Genomic DNA, 14,475 nt, shown 5'->3' on the forward strand with positions numbered 1-14,475 from the left:
AAAAACAAAATGTCATTTGAATGGTTTAATTTTTATGGCTGTTACCACAGTCCAAATTTAAGCAGAAGCCTCAGACATTCATTTAAATACAAAAACTTTTATTGCAACAGCATTAACATTGTGGACACACAAGCCAATGAAATTAGAACTGCTTTACATAAATTTGTGGGAAAAAGGTCAGTCCGTGCTTACAGCATCTCTCAGATGTATCCAATGATGTCATTGCATATGATAGGTTGTCGGCTGCCTGTCTTCATGAGTGCTGTGAACCGATAGAAGTCAGTGTCCATTTCGTGCAGGCCTGTGTGTGACTGGTGAAAGAACGGTTTCAGAACCTGGAAACCCACAGGACAGGACATGCGTTTGGAAGCCTCTGCAACCCTGCTGACCTTTATGGAGTCTGCTGGCCTTGGCCTCACCTCTACACTTTTTGACATCCCTGCCAGTTTCCTGCGCATGTTGACCAAAAGGTCCTTGGCAAGGCGCCGGCCTGCACTGGGCTTCAGTTCTGCTGGTTCAGGACATTCAGGAAGGTCCATCCAGTTCTTTATCAAATCAGCAAAGCTGTTGTCCCCCAGAACCAGGGGTTGTCTGTTCCTGCTGCGGCTCAGCAGTGATGTTGTCCAGTCCTCTGGGTCACTGGCCTCAAATGAGGTCCAGCGCTCCAGACAAGCGTCCGAGGTGGATTTGGGCCGAATACGCCCAGAAGGTCCCCTGTTGGTGCGGAGGCAGGCAGAAGAGGAGACTCGCACATTCCTGGTTCTCCTAAGCACCACACCCTCGTCCTGCCAAGAGGCCTCGGAGTACCCTGAGTCAAAGTCCAAACTCTTTTCACTGCTGGGGGAACCCTGTGCCAGCCGTTCATGGCCTTGCTCGTCTTCCTCCTCCTCCAGGGGGCTGGCCAGGCAGCAGGCAGAGTCGTAGGTGCTGGCTTCACTGGCCTCAGAAATACGTAGACGTGTGAGCCGCGCTTGCTGCACTTTGTGCTGGCAGAGCTGTGTCATGGCAAGGGAGCGAGCACACGGTTCACTCAGTGGCCTCGGTCTGCTTATCTGCTTCATGTCTTGCAGGGATCTCCTCATGTACTGCATGTGGTCTCGGAGGCAGTCGTTAGAATGCCCCAGACACAGCTGCATGATGACAGAGAAAGAGTTAGAGATACAGTCAGGCATGAACCAAATATTAAAACTGTAACATACACAACATAACAAAACACAATTTAACACAACATAGAGTTAAAAAAAAGAAAATCATAGCACTCCTCTAAGGGAGCACTGAAGAGTTCCCCATGTTACTTTCCAGATTTTTACAAGCTGAGATCACGCTGAAGTTTGTACATATTCCAAGCCTGACATTCCTGACAAACCTCAGAGCAGCTTTATGGAGAGGGGGACTCATGAAGAAGCTCGCAGTTTAAAGAACAGGATGCACATTTAAAACAGGGAAACTCTTCCCGCTTCCTAAAGCTAGAGAGGAAGTTTGAACAAAGTCGAGCAGAATCTTAGAGGAGTGCAGCAGCACATATCCTCTCTGGATTCCCCTAAACCACAGGATGTTATGGGATTGGCCGAAGAAGCCGGACATGACAGTACCAATTTGGAATTACACAATGGGTGATCACCGTATCACTAATTATGAATCACACCAGGCTTGACTAATTATGAATCATACAAATCATTCTATTTTAAAGTATCTATAAAGTGAAATACATGATATCTACTTTATGTGTATGCCATCATTTACGACACTACTCAATCTTGATAACAATAAAATACAAAATCACACTTTTAGTGACCATTCCAGTAATAAACTCTATAGAAAGCTATCAACTTGAATGCAATGTTTTACTTTGACTTGCAACACTTTTTCAGATTCCCAAGATTATTACAGCATATTTGTTAAACTTTGGCCTGCAAGCCTTCAGCGTGGAGTTGTAAGTTGAAATGCGCTGATGTTATCACAGCTGTGGGTGCTGGAGCATTTGGCCCCTTAGGGAGACTAATCTGAGACACACTCACAAGTCAGTATGCACAGTTCACAATGCCCTGTCTTTTTGGCTTGCCCCACACAGCAACAGAGAGATGTGATTCACTGAGGTGTATCATTATATGCATTATATGTATTATATATTGTATTGGTCTGAACAGTTCAGTTTAATAATAAGCACACCAGCGTCATAAGAACTTCCAACATTTCCAAGGACTCCAAAAACCCCAGTTCCAGAGAAAGAAGCACACAGCAGCTACAACCACGGCTGCAGCAATGGTTGTTTGGCGTAAAAAAAAAAAAAAAAAAAAAAAAAAAAAAAAGCAGCGGAATGATCTATTTCGTTACAGTCATTAAGTGGCAATGATAGGCGCACAGTGCCTTAAACAATAAACTCACGAAGCTTCTCAAATATATTGAAGTACAAAAATAAAAATAAACTTACCATTACTCCTGGGGGTCTCTGGTGAATGCGAAGATTCGGTTAATGTTTTTTTTTTTCCTGGAAAGAAACTGGCATGTGCTTCGGTCGTCCGTTATTACACTTCCTAAACTGCAGTAACTATATTCACCTTTGCATTGGTGTTAGCATTATCTGCGGCGGGATATTCACAACTTTTCAGAGGTGATGGGCCCCGTCCCCTTGCTCTGAGCCCTGCAGCTCTTCTGCATGAGCAGCGGGCCTGACAGCTGCTTTAGCGATGCTGAGCTTTTCTCCGCAGCAAATCAGCGCAGCGCATCGCAAAATCAACCAATAGGAAGCGTCCTGAAATTAGACACCTGCAAGCTGTTTTATTACAGCGGCTCTCTACTGTAGTGTTGGTGCACTGTAGCAGGCCATCGTAAAGCACTGACCTTATAAAGACATATTAAACCAAATTGCCCTAACCAACTTTTCCAAAATAGTTTATTAAGATCAGTCATAAATACTCAATATCCAGTGATATACTGAAACTCGTTTTAAGTGATTAATTTCTCAGAAGACCTTTTTTTTTATCATGGCGTTAATAGGCAGGATAAATCTTTTCACGATGAATAGTTGCAACATGTTTTCTTCTCAATACAGTTTTTCTATCAGCTGTAATGGGCTGCTGGGTTTGCTGTCCGTCGCATTAGATTAACTTTTCACAGGTTAGACTGGTGTTTCCTTGTCGCCACCTCGTGGAAAGCCCCTAAAAGCTCACAACACTTCAGGCCTCAGGGCAAATCTTTTCACACTCTTTTATAGGGATCCATGGTCTGCTGGTTCTTTGTGCTGTGTTGTGCCAACGCAGACAGTCTGTTGACGACATTGTTTTCTTAATGAGTGTTTTGCAATGTAAATATGGCATCTGGCTGGTGTTAACTTGTCATTTTATTTGCAGATGAGCAAACCATTTGGGAGACTCACGTGTGAATGTTGTGGCTGTAGGGCTGATTTTCACCTTAAATTGTTCACCTTCACCTTTCACCTTAAATTGTTTAAATTGTTCTATATTCCTTGTTTATAGTGTATATGTGGCTTGTTACTATTTATTTATTATGCTTCATATTTTGCTATCCACTTTGCTGCTGTAATACTGGAAATTTCCCCACTGTAGGACTAATAAAGGAATATCTTATCTTATCTTATCTTATTTTAAATCCACCCCTCACCTCTTTGGGTGCCGATGATAATGATGATGATGATGATGATGTGTGTGTGATGTGTTGTAAGTCAGCCATGTGTCATTCATATTGTCTTTTTTGAAAAATTCAGATCCCCTCTTTTTTTGTCTGCCTAATGGATTCATCCTTCTCAAATGATTCATAAAATATACGTTTTAAAATTTTAATTATTTTTATTTTATTTAGAGGGCGAGTGAGCATGGAGAGTGTATTGTTCCAACTACATTTGGACACACCACACTGCAGAATAAAAGATCAAGTGACCAAAACTTTATTTACATTGAACAAGTGACTTGTATGCATCCTAATATTCATGACTGACTATCATCTATCTGTCTTAGTGATGTGATGTGTCTTAAGTCGAGTGTCATGTGAACTGAATTGAAGTAGAAATAGCCCTAATTCACACTATGGAGATAGCATGTCTCTACAGAAACCAGTGTAAACAGATATCAAGGCACAAACATACGTAAAAAGACTTGGAATGAAACAAACAGAACAATTCATGTTAGGAACAGACATAATCACTTAAAAATCTTGCAGATACCTTAAAAGTGACACATACCATATTTTTTTTTCTTTGTTTTGTTTCTTGAACGTTTCTTAAGGAATGTTATTCAGTTGGTGAGGAATACAGGCTAATCTATGAACAGTCATGCAGAACAATGCAGTATAGTACAGCTGTGGATAGTGGTTGTGTAAACATTGTACAAAAAACAATTTCCCTTAATCCTTTTTCATTCTCCATGCTTGTTTGTTTTCTTCTAAAAATAAGCTCTGTGCAATCAAAAGTTTCATAAAATGCCAACATTAGTTAACATAAAGTTAATGTATTTTTATATATATATAAAAAGTTATTTTTTTATTCTAACCTCTGATTAAAACTCAAAACCAAAGGAAGACGAAAATTAAAATGTAGTGGGGGGATATTAAATCAAACTTGTGACATCTAAATACAAAAATGAGACCTGTCAAATTAAATATCTACCATCTAGAGCAGTGGTTCTCAAACTGTGACACAGGAAAACCCCGAGGGCATATCATGTATGGACAACAGTTTAGCTTTTCTGTACTTTTATCTTCCATTTTGCATGATGAGAGAATGGGTTATTTTTATGCTAAGTATGACTCTTCCAACAATTAATTCTCCCTTCTAGCCAGTTGGCCAGTGTCATTCTCAAAATTTAATTTAAAAACAGCAGTTCTCAAATGAGTGTCTCAGATTATTTAGGGGTTCTTTTCCAATTTGGGGGGTGCTTGCCCAAACACCTAACCACACAGAGGCACTCTGTATGGAGAAATTTGAGAACCGCTGATCTAGAGCAGTAACAAAAATACATAAAAAGAACACATTAGATGGAAAACATGATGGCTGGGAGTCACTGATTGTTGAAATTCTGCCAGGCTTCCCCGCTAGGAATTCAGTCCGTTATGGTTTTCATTATGAAAAGCAGTAATCATCACATGGCTGTTGCAGTCTCTCATGCAGTCTATGTGCACTGGGCATTGTCCTGTGTAAGAGAGAAAGAAGGGTCTTAGATAACAAACAGAGCACCAGAGACCAGTATAATAATACTGAATGTATAGAATACAGTCTAATAGATTAGGCTGTTCCAGTGTAACAGGGTATGGCTTCATGTTTCCTATTTTATCACACTCAAACTGATTCTAGAAAAATCACTTATTAGGTGGTGAAGTTTAACAATATACTTAACGACCACAAGACTGATTGTCAAAAGGTGCAAAATTGAGTCAACTGAAGTGAGGACCCTTTAGACTCAACTGCCCAGAAACTGTGGACTAAGCATATAATCCATCAGTGAGTCAAACCAATGATGAGAACCACATAGATGCAACCATCAAATTATGGTCTTATTCCATGTTTTCATTCCAAGTTGAGTCTAAAGGCTCCCCACTTTAATGGGAATTTGCATTTAGTGCGGCTTTAAAAGACTGACTTTTTGGCCTTGATTGCTCAAGAGGACTGGGGCCAAAGTCATCATCGCCTTTGTCTAATGCACATACTAATGGTGCTTAAGTCTGATGTAAATTAACTAGTGCAAAAAGTTTAGCTTTCTGGCTTAGTTTTGCTTGTTTCCAGTGTAAACAAAATAAGCTATGTTCAGTGTGTTTTCCTAAACAACCTTGGCTGATGTAGATGTGTGCCACTGAAATTAATTAACCAATGAATCCAAATTGCATAGGAATGCTACAGCATTGCATGCACACTGACTGGATTGAGCTATCTGCCTGCCTCACAGAGATGACTGAGGTGCCAATCCACTCATCATATTCTAGGATTTAAATAACATACAAACAGTTCAATTAAATTTTCTGGTTAGGCTTTATATAACATTTCCACCAATATCCCGATATCTCTCTAGCCTACCTTTAGAAAAGACCACAGTCTTTCAGGTTGTTCTTGATGATGACGTCAGTGACAGCGTCAAAGACAAACTGCACGTTCTTGGTGTCAGTGGCACAGGTAAAGTGGGTGTAGATCTCCTTGGTGTCCTTCTTCTTGTTCAGGTCCTCAAACTTGGTCTGAATGTAACTGGCTGCCTCGTCATACTTGTTAGCTCCTGAGGGGTAAAGGTTAAGGAGGATGAGAAAGTGATATGCTCAAAATGTGAGGATTGGTGAGTTTTCCTCATGTTATCCAACTGCAGCTACATCAACATATGATACTGTGGTTATTCTACTCTTGGGTACAGAACCTCATGTTGATCCTCTGTCTACCTGAGTACTCCGGGAAGCAGATGGAGAGTGGGCTGCGAGTGATCTTCTCCTCAAACAGATCCTTCTTGTTGAGGAACAGGATGATGGAGGTTTCGGTGAACCATTTGTTGTTGCAGATAGAGTCAAACAGCTTCATGCTCTCATGCATCCGGTTCTAAAAGAGGCAAATTTGGCTTTGGCTTAGAGCTGAAGGAGAACAATGCACAAGAACTGCCACCAGGGGACAATGTTGTTTAATATGTGAATCATGAGGGGGTAATTAGTGCAGAGGAGGCTCATTACAGCATCTTTGAAGACTCTCCTGAGTCCTTCTTCTAAATTCATAACAGTTCAAGAAAGTGCGTTCAAATGGTTCAAACCACCTGAAAAATAAGCTTTCAGTACATTTCGTTTCAAGTACCTACTCCACTGATTCAAGTGTAAATGGACCATTCAGATCTAGTGATCCAATTTTACCAACTGGAACCCTCTACAATTAAGCCATAACAAGAGAGGATGTGCAATGTTTGATGCCTTTTAACAATTTATCATTGAGACCACCCTGTATTTAAAATGTGTTAGGAAGCACATTTTCCACACAGAAGCTTGCTGACAGTGGCGCACAAGATGGTGGTTGTTCCTTACCATCTCTTCATCCTCAGCCAGCACCAGGTCATATGCACTCAGTGCAACACAAAAGATAATGGCTGTGACTCCTTCAAAGCAGTGGATCCACTTCTTTCTCTCTGAACGCTGGCCACCCACATCAAACATTCTGCAGAGGAGAGGGAAGGAGAGAGACTGTGAGTGTGTGTGTGTGTGTGTGTGTGTGTGTGTGTGTCACAATCAAAGAGCAGAAAAGAGAAGTTGATAAAGAACAAAGAACAAAAGCACTGAGGAAGAAAGATGGTGAAGAAGGAGAGAGGGAGAGAGAGAGTAGAAACTGAAAGTGACATTCCATCCTGTAGATGTACATTAACTTTTCATGAGGTTACTTTGAGAACAAAAGCGGTGAGGAGGTGGGGAGTTATCCATTAGAGACACCAAGATCTGATAAAAGACTGCAGGGTCAATGCGGGGCTCAGGCAGGCGGGTTAGTGCCAGTCTCTGTGTTCAGAGCAAAGCGCCTGCTAATGGGGAATCTGAGGACAATGATAAAGGCTGTTACAGGTGAGTGAAACCCTACTGCCAGGTGAGATGATAAAGTTTGAGGGAGTAAACAGCACACCATGAAAACTGACACACTTTGATGATACAGAGGACTGATGTGAGGTTTCAGCTGACCCACAATGTGTGTTTTGGTTGTTGTCCACCAGGTCAGAAGATATTAAAGAGGTACCATCTTGACTAGTCAAATTGAAATCTTGAAGATGAGACACATCTTTTCTCTTATTGATTGTCTCCATGTATTATTCAGGCCAAATACTGAGGCTGTGACACAAGGTAAATATCAGAGAGCTGATCTGGAAACAGGTCACATCAGACCCTAACTTACACAGATCTATATGGAACAGATCCTCTCACCAAAATTTTGCGCAATTTATACACTGTTTTTGCAAGTTAACACCAGACCTACAGTGTAAGGCATATTATCATAGTGAATGCCAAAGCAAATAGTCCTAAGTGCTGTTATCAAGGTATCAACACTTGGAGTTCAGAGTTCATGTTAGAGTCAATTGTAGACGGCAGTAAAAAAATAAACCTGCCAGGGTGAAAACACATGTGTCAGTCTTAAACAGGTGTTGGACAGTGTACTAACATGAATAAAAGTAGAGTATCTCACACGTACACCTATTCCAAAGGTGTATGAGCTTACAAAACACAAAAACCTATCCTATCAAAGCAGGTATATATTATCAAATATGATGGCAAAGCTAAGACTGTGGAAGTGAGCAGCCATGAAACATTTTCGGCTCTTGGTACAAGTGCCATAATCCATCTGATGGTCTGCGGAAATAATTTGGTTTCTGAACTGCTGAGTGTGTCATTTCAGGTCAGGAGGGACAGCTGACTCTTTCGCAAGTAGAGCGGGAAAGTGTGTATACCAGCTGTAGAGGTAAATGGCAAATGTTTTGAAAGTGACCTAGAAACTATTTCTAGAGATGTGTTGCTTGCCATTGACTCCTGGACTATACATTGTAACACACTCTTAAAATAAACTGTCTTCTAATCTGTTTCAAATGGTAATTTTTCTTATCGTACTATTCCAGACATACCAGAAACCTGCTCTCCAACCCACTTAGCATAACTTAAAATGTCTGGGTGAGTACACAGTGTCCACTAAAAGGTATATGTATTTCATGAAAATGGACTACAAATAGGTCTTCAAGTCTTAAAAACACTGCTTTTTCAAAAATCACTGAAACATTTAATGAGTCCAGATTTATCCTTAGATCACTCAGGGTAGTCCAGGAGTGACTCCACTCTTGAAATAAAACTGACTTTGAGTTATGGTGGGATTGTGCCATATGCCCAGTATAGTCCAGTGTACTATCTCATTGAATTTTACTTCCAAAACCAAGCATCTAACCAGCAATGATGTGCAAACTTTCCTACTTCACAGCGAATGGTAAAGCTGTGAACTAGGTATAAGCCTAAGTGCAGGTACAGGGTAGTGTAGAGTGTTGTTATAGGTGCTGTGAACAGGTGTCGAGGACAAAGGTGGTTGTGGGACACCAGAAGTCGCTGCTGAGCCTCATGGAGGAGAAACATCTGTGACTGGAGGTGTACACTTGATAATCCCAGTGACACAGCTGCGCTCTGCCTCCTCCTCCAACATCCCAGCTTTGCAACACAGATGCTTTCCCAAAATATCACAGGGACAGTTACATGATATTCTGTATCGTAGTAAAAACACCAAGACAGATGATGTTTCATGTGCCTTGTGTGTGTGTTGTGCTGTTTGTCGACAAAGAAATAAACCTAACGGGAAAGTGTTGCATTCCTCCAGGCATCATAGGTCAGTGAACAGTCAGGGTCACATTACCATTATCATATTACTGAATGGACAAACACACTTAGTGTATACACATTGACCTTCCCTTAATGTACGTGAATGACTCAGGAATGCCATTATCTCTCACACTGGAGGCAAATGCGGTGAAAGAGTGACAGAGGGTGGCCTTTACAGGTCATGGATTTTCCAAAAATGATACCTGGATCTATTAAAAAAAAAAAAAAAAAATCTGGTTAATGGTTAATACTACATGTCGCTCTTACTTGAAGTGCAGTTCCTTAAAAGTGAAGTGAGTCTCCACGATGCCAGTGGTCTTGACTCGAGTTCGCAGCACATCTTGTTGGGTGGGGATGTAGTCTGCTTTGGCTATTCTTTCCAGATCGTTCAGGTAGCTGCAAGAGGGAAAAAAAAAGAAAAAGAAAAGACAAACGTAAGTTGTAGACACCCACATACACACGTCATCGATTCACTGATGCATACAGTATAGCAACATGCAACAGAGTGAGTGTCCTTTTCACTGGCCTGGTTTATGAAAGCACTTAACAGTTGCAGTTTTGTAAAGTATCTTCATGTCTGATGTCTGATGTACCGCAGGGGGTGAGTCATCTACTACTTCTTTGAGTTCTGCACTGAGTAATAGACAGCTAATCTCCACTTGGTGCCTTTTCATCAGACACAAAGACTGTACAGAGTAAGGTCTTTTAATAATTAAGTTATGCTAAAACCCCTTGCAGCCGTTTTGACTGGAACATAATACTGTGCCACTATCTTGACCATAAATGGTTATGTTAGTTCGACCAGTGAAGCATCGTCCTTGGACCCATTTATACTATGCACTATCTTCAGTGGGAACGTTTCAATGGCAACATGCATTTTCTTTACCACTTTGCTCCGCTTCAGTACATTTTCTGTATGATATTGGAATAGGGAAAACAAATGGATAATTTAAGCTTCCTACTGTGATCTATTTTGGTACAAAATCCCGGGGCAGTCAACAGGGCTTAAAGTGAGATCAAGCTTTCAACGTGATTTGAATCCCGAAAAGTAAGATAGGATGCTGTAGGTTGTGTGGTCCTTCTAAAAGCAACGTTGAAAGCAGACTGCTCTGATCTATGGAAGAACAAGAAGGTAGAGTGCACGAAACACAGGCATGAGGGTTGTGTTAATGATGGAAGTGTTCACAGTAGGTGCTAACCTTGTCTCCTATCGATATGACAGCTTTTCTTTCACCTTTCCTCCCTTTCACTCTTTTACTGTCTCTTCACAATTCATCTCCTTCGCCAATTTCTCTGTCCCTCTCTGCATTTCCTTGTTCACTTGAGACAGGCTGTTGGTCAGTAGGGGAGAGTGGAGGTGTCTCCTCCATGCTTAATACAGCCTGCTCCACTTACACAAGCATTACATCATCATCCAAGGCCAGCTGGGATCTTTAGTGGCCCAGCCAGCCTACGCTTCACGAACACAGCACAGAGACGGAGAAGTGTACAGCATTTCAATTATAGAGATCAAGCCATTCATGCATGTAATATCACTCCAGTGATAATAATTAATGACAAAACTGTCAGATATAGTGAAGTGTTAAGAGGTAGAGCCAGAAGGACAAAAAATGTTTACTGAAAACATCACATTCTTAACAGAGATGATTTTCATTGTTTCAAATACACTCTTTCAAATACACAGGTCAGATTTTGACATTTACAACAGAAATGGTATGATAGGTTCACAAAGTAACCGTAAATATACAGTATGATGCAATACATGCAATCTGTGCTTAGCAATAGTTCATTCAGGAGTCACCCCTGGGGTTTTATTACCACAAATATCAATTCTCATGGTTTATTTAGAAGTATGCATGCATTGTCCTTGAGGGAAATCTATTTTTGAGGCTCATGTTTTTTTATCCCTCAAGACAGAGATTATTCTATACTCTGCTTAGTGGGTTACAATATCGGAGTATCAAACCCATGAGACGGACAAAATAATCACTCAGTGGAGGTCATTGGACTATCTCTCCAGAGCAAACTTCATAGTTCCCATGAGAAGTCTGGGACAGGTTTTCCACAGCAGCAGCACATGAGAGAGGCATGCAGCTGAAAGGGCTTCACCACTAGATCAATCACAGCACAATATGTGAGTACAACCTGCCTAATGGCAATCTTGTCAGGGTTATTAAACAGCTCTGATTAAAGCATGTATAACACCAGCGAGAAACTAATCAGCACAATCACCAACCAAAAGTAAACAAATACACAACTGTCATTAGTGATCTCAGTTTATAGACTTTCTCAACGCGGTTTTAAGTTCTTTTTTAAATATGTTTTATTTGTTTTATATCTACAAGAAAGTGTGCGAACTGCAAAGCTGTAAGGGTTTGCTGTCTTATTTTCTAATTTGAATGGCAAATTGATGTGCAGGATGAGAACAAGAGAAGATTACACAAGTGGCAAAGTGGTTTCTCACTTGGCTACATTTACATTTATAGTGGTGAGAGTGGGGCGTATGCAGGAGCAAACTGCATATTGATTCATGTGCAGGTACAAGTGGAGGAGGAGGGAAAGCCTTGTTATTGACAGTCAGAAGCCTGCACATCTCTACAGCGTATGTGATATTGCATGGATTTCATCAATCCTGCATGAGGGCATTACTTTTTTATGAGCAGAGGTATGCAAGAAAAAAAAACAAACAAACACTGTAGTGCATTTCATCCCATTGTAGCACTGCAATACAGAATCTACACACATATTAATACTCACTATGCTGCTGAGTCATTGAGCTGGTACTCTCGCGACCGTGCAAAGCAACTCTGTATGCCGCTGTCAGCCCACAATCGCCGAATCACATTGGCCAGGTCGTCAGGCAGAATGCCCTGCTCTTCAGCAGCTGCAGAGAGGGCAAAGAGCTGGCGGGCGTCATCCTGCAGGGGCGGGAAGGAAAGCACAAAACAGACCTTAAAAATAGCTTCTTCTTTTTCTTTTTTTCTTTTTTTTTTTTTTGCCAAAACCATGCCCCTAGACATAACATTAAATGACATTAACCTGGGTCACTGTGAAGTTGTTGTTGTTGTTGTTGTTGCTGGTATTATTATTGCAATTATAGTAGTTGTATCATTATTATTATTATTATTAGTAGTAGTAGTAGTAGTAGTAGTAGTATTGTTATTATTATTATTGTTATTATTATTATTAGTAGTAGTAGTAATAGTAATAGTAATAGTAGTAGTATGTAATTTTGGTGGCTGAACTGTTATTGACATCTATAGAGATATGAGCACTCAAAAAGTAAAAAGCATTCTACCAAAGTGAAATATGCAAAGCCAACATTTCCTTGAAAATTGAAAGTGGGGTCTGGGGTCCCCCAGGGATCAATTCCGGGCCCTCAGTAGGTGCTAGCCACAATGAGGAATAGTTTACTTTCACTATAATTTTATTCACTAGAAACTGTTACAATAGAAACAAAGTGTATGAGTGATTATTTTAATGTTTTAGTCATCCCAGTTTGAATCTCAAAGTCAGTGCTCAGATATGACATCTAAACAGACAAGGCTTAATACTTAAAGGTGCACTATGCAAAATTGCTAAGGGTTGACTTAAGTGACAACTCACCTGACAACAAAAGTGGAACGAAGTGGAATAGGCACATAATTGTGAAACCATGTTGCATTAACCATCAAATTACGTGCTTATTCCATTGTTTTTGTTAGTTGAGTCAAATGGGTCCTCATTTTAATCGAATTTCGTTGATTTTGCATATCTTAAACACAAACCAAAATATATTTTCATATCAGGGTCCAAAGTGCAAAATCACTACAAATGGGACACCGTAACTTCCTGAAATTCAACTCTGGTGTCCAAAACATGAATAAGTTTGAACGCTGCTGATGTATGTCATGTACAGCAGAGCTGACAGCATCAGCCAAGGATGTGCTGTGAGATATATGAAACTGAACGGATATCACAGTAAATAGACACCGCTCCCAAGAGTGATCCACAGGCAGTCACATATCTTATTAGCCATGTGGCTCTGACTGTTTGGATACATGAAGCTAAATCAATAACAGCTGGTCATAGTGGTCGAGGCTGTGAACTCTTGCCAAGGATGGAAAGCTTAAGATAGCAGTAATATAATGTTATGATACCACTGTAATCTGTAAGCCAAGGCCAGCCAATGTGGGTTGTGCAAATGCAAGATATGTGAGATTTAATTGGTCAGTGTCTGCTTATTCAACAAGAAATGATAAACAGCACGTGATGGTTGTGATAAATTATGGTAGTGGTCAGAGGTGTTGAAGACTGCCCTGTTGCTTTCTTTTCTCAGGTGACTACATTTTTATTGGCATGACTGTTCCAATAAGTAGTCTTTTGGAATGAGTAATATGACAAAATCCTGACAAAAAAGGAATGATTGATCCCTGTTCTTCTCTTGGTATCAGTGTATATATGTCAGTGTGTTAACAAGGGTAAGACCGATTTATTTAATGTATTTATCAATTTACCAAAATATTGGGCTGGCATCTGCCTTTTTTTTTATATATATCGGGCATTGGTGTGTCCATGTCCTCCTACTCTGGTATGAAAAAAGTTATTCTCTAGCTCATTTTAAAAAAGATTTTTATTATTAATTGATTGTTTCTCTCTTTTTATTTTGCATTTCTAGTAATCTCTTTGCTTATTTTCATTGTTCATTTTGCTTATTCAAACATTTCATTAAAAACAAAATTACCTTACAGTTTTCTAATAATTGAGTCAAATAAAAGTAGCAATCATTGTAAAGGATACTAAGATGAAGTCACTCTGTCTCTCTTCTCATTCTGCGGCTGCAAGAAAAGCTGCTTTCCATTGCCCCTACAGATGTCTATCATAAACACAAAGAAATTCTGGGATTAATTTCATAATTGTAGCATGGAAAGACTCTCTTACTGTGTTACTTTGTGTTTCTCTCATCTGAGGAGGAAGTGCAGCTCTGTCTCTCTCCTGTCAGGCAACAAGCACATATGCTCCTCCATGGGTAGCCATGTCTTTGTATATCTACTATATATTTTCTATTGCCAGTTGGTGGTCTGTGGCCCTGTGCTTGAGGAGAATCAGTCTATCAGAAAGTAATCTATTTTTTTTTTTTTTTTTTTTTTTGTGAAACAAACATCAGTCTTTTCCTTGTTTTGTAATTTGGTA

General features: G+C 40.2%; 2 protein-coding genes across 2 annotated transcripts in view; both read right to left on the bottom strand.

Annotated features, from left to right (window-relative positions):
* Positions 1-81: 81 nt before the first annotated feature.
* On the bottom strand, positions 82-2,623 carry LOC115359527 (PAK4-inhibitor inka2-like). The gene is made up of 2 exons (XM_030052063.1): positions 2,432-2,623; positions 82-1,130 (listed from the first exon to the last, which is right to left on the bottom strand). Exons 1-2 carry the CDS (start codon positions 2,432-2,434, stop codon positions 201-203), a joined length of 933 nt encoding a protein of 310 aa, XP_029907923.1. The 5' UTR covers positions 2,435-2,623; the 3' UTR covers positions 82-200.
* A 1,265-nt stretch (positions 2,624-3,888) lies between these two features.
* The window catches only part of LOC115359551 (guanine nucleotide-binding protein G(i) subunit alpha-2), a 54,789-nt gene continuing 44,202 nt past the window's right edge, over positions 3,889-14,475 (bottom strand). Inside the window, exons 4-9 of the mRNA XM_030052093.1 lie at positions 12,061-12,221; positions 9,571-9,699; positions 6,997-7,126; positions 6,373-6,526; positions 6,023-6,215; positions 3,889-5,144 (exon numbers count right to left, since the gene is read on the bottom strand). Of these exons, the coding sequence (XP_029907953.1) occupies positions 6,025-6,215; positions 6,373-6,526; positions 6,997-7,126; positions 9,571-9,699; positions 12,061-12,221 (765 nt within the window). The 3' untranslated portion in view covers positions 3,889-5,144; positions 6,023-6,024. The remainder of the gene's footprint in view (positions 5,145-6,022; positions 6,216-6,372; positions 6,527-6,996; positions 7,127-9,570; positions 9,700-12,060; positions 12,222-14,475) is intronic.

The sequence above is a fragment of the Myripristis murdjan genome, chromosome 5 (assembly GCF_902150065.1).
Source record: "Myripristis murdjan chromosome 5, fMyrMur1.1, whole genome shotgun sequence".
Lineage (NCBI taxonomy): Eukaryota > Metazoa > Chordata > Actinopteri > Holocentriformes > Holocentridae > Myripristis > Myripristis murdjan.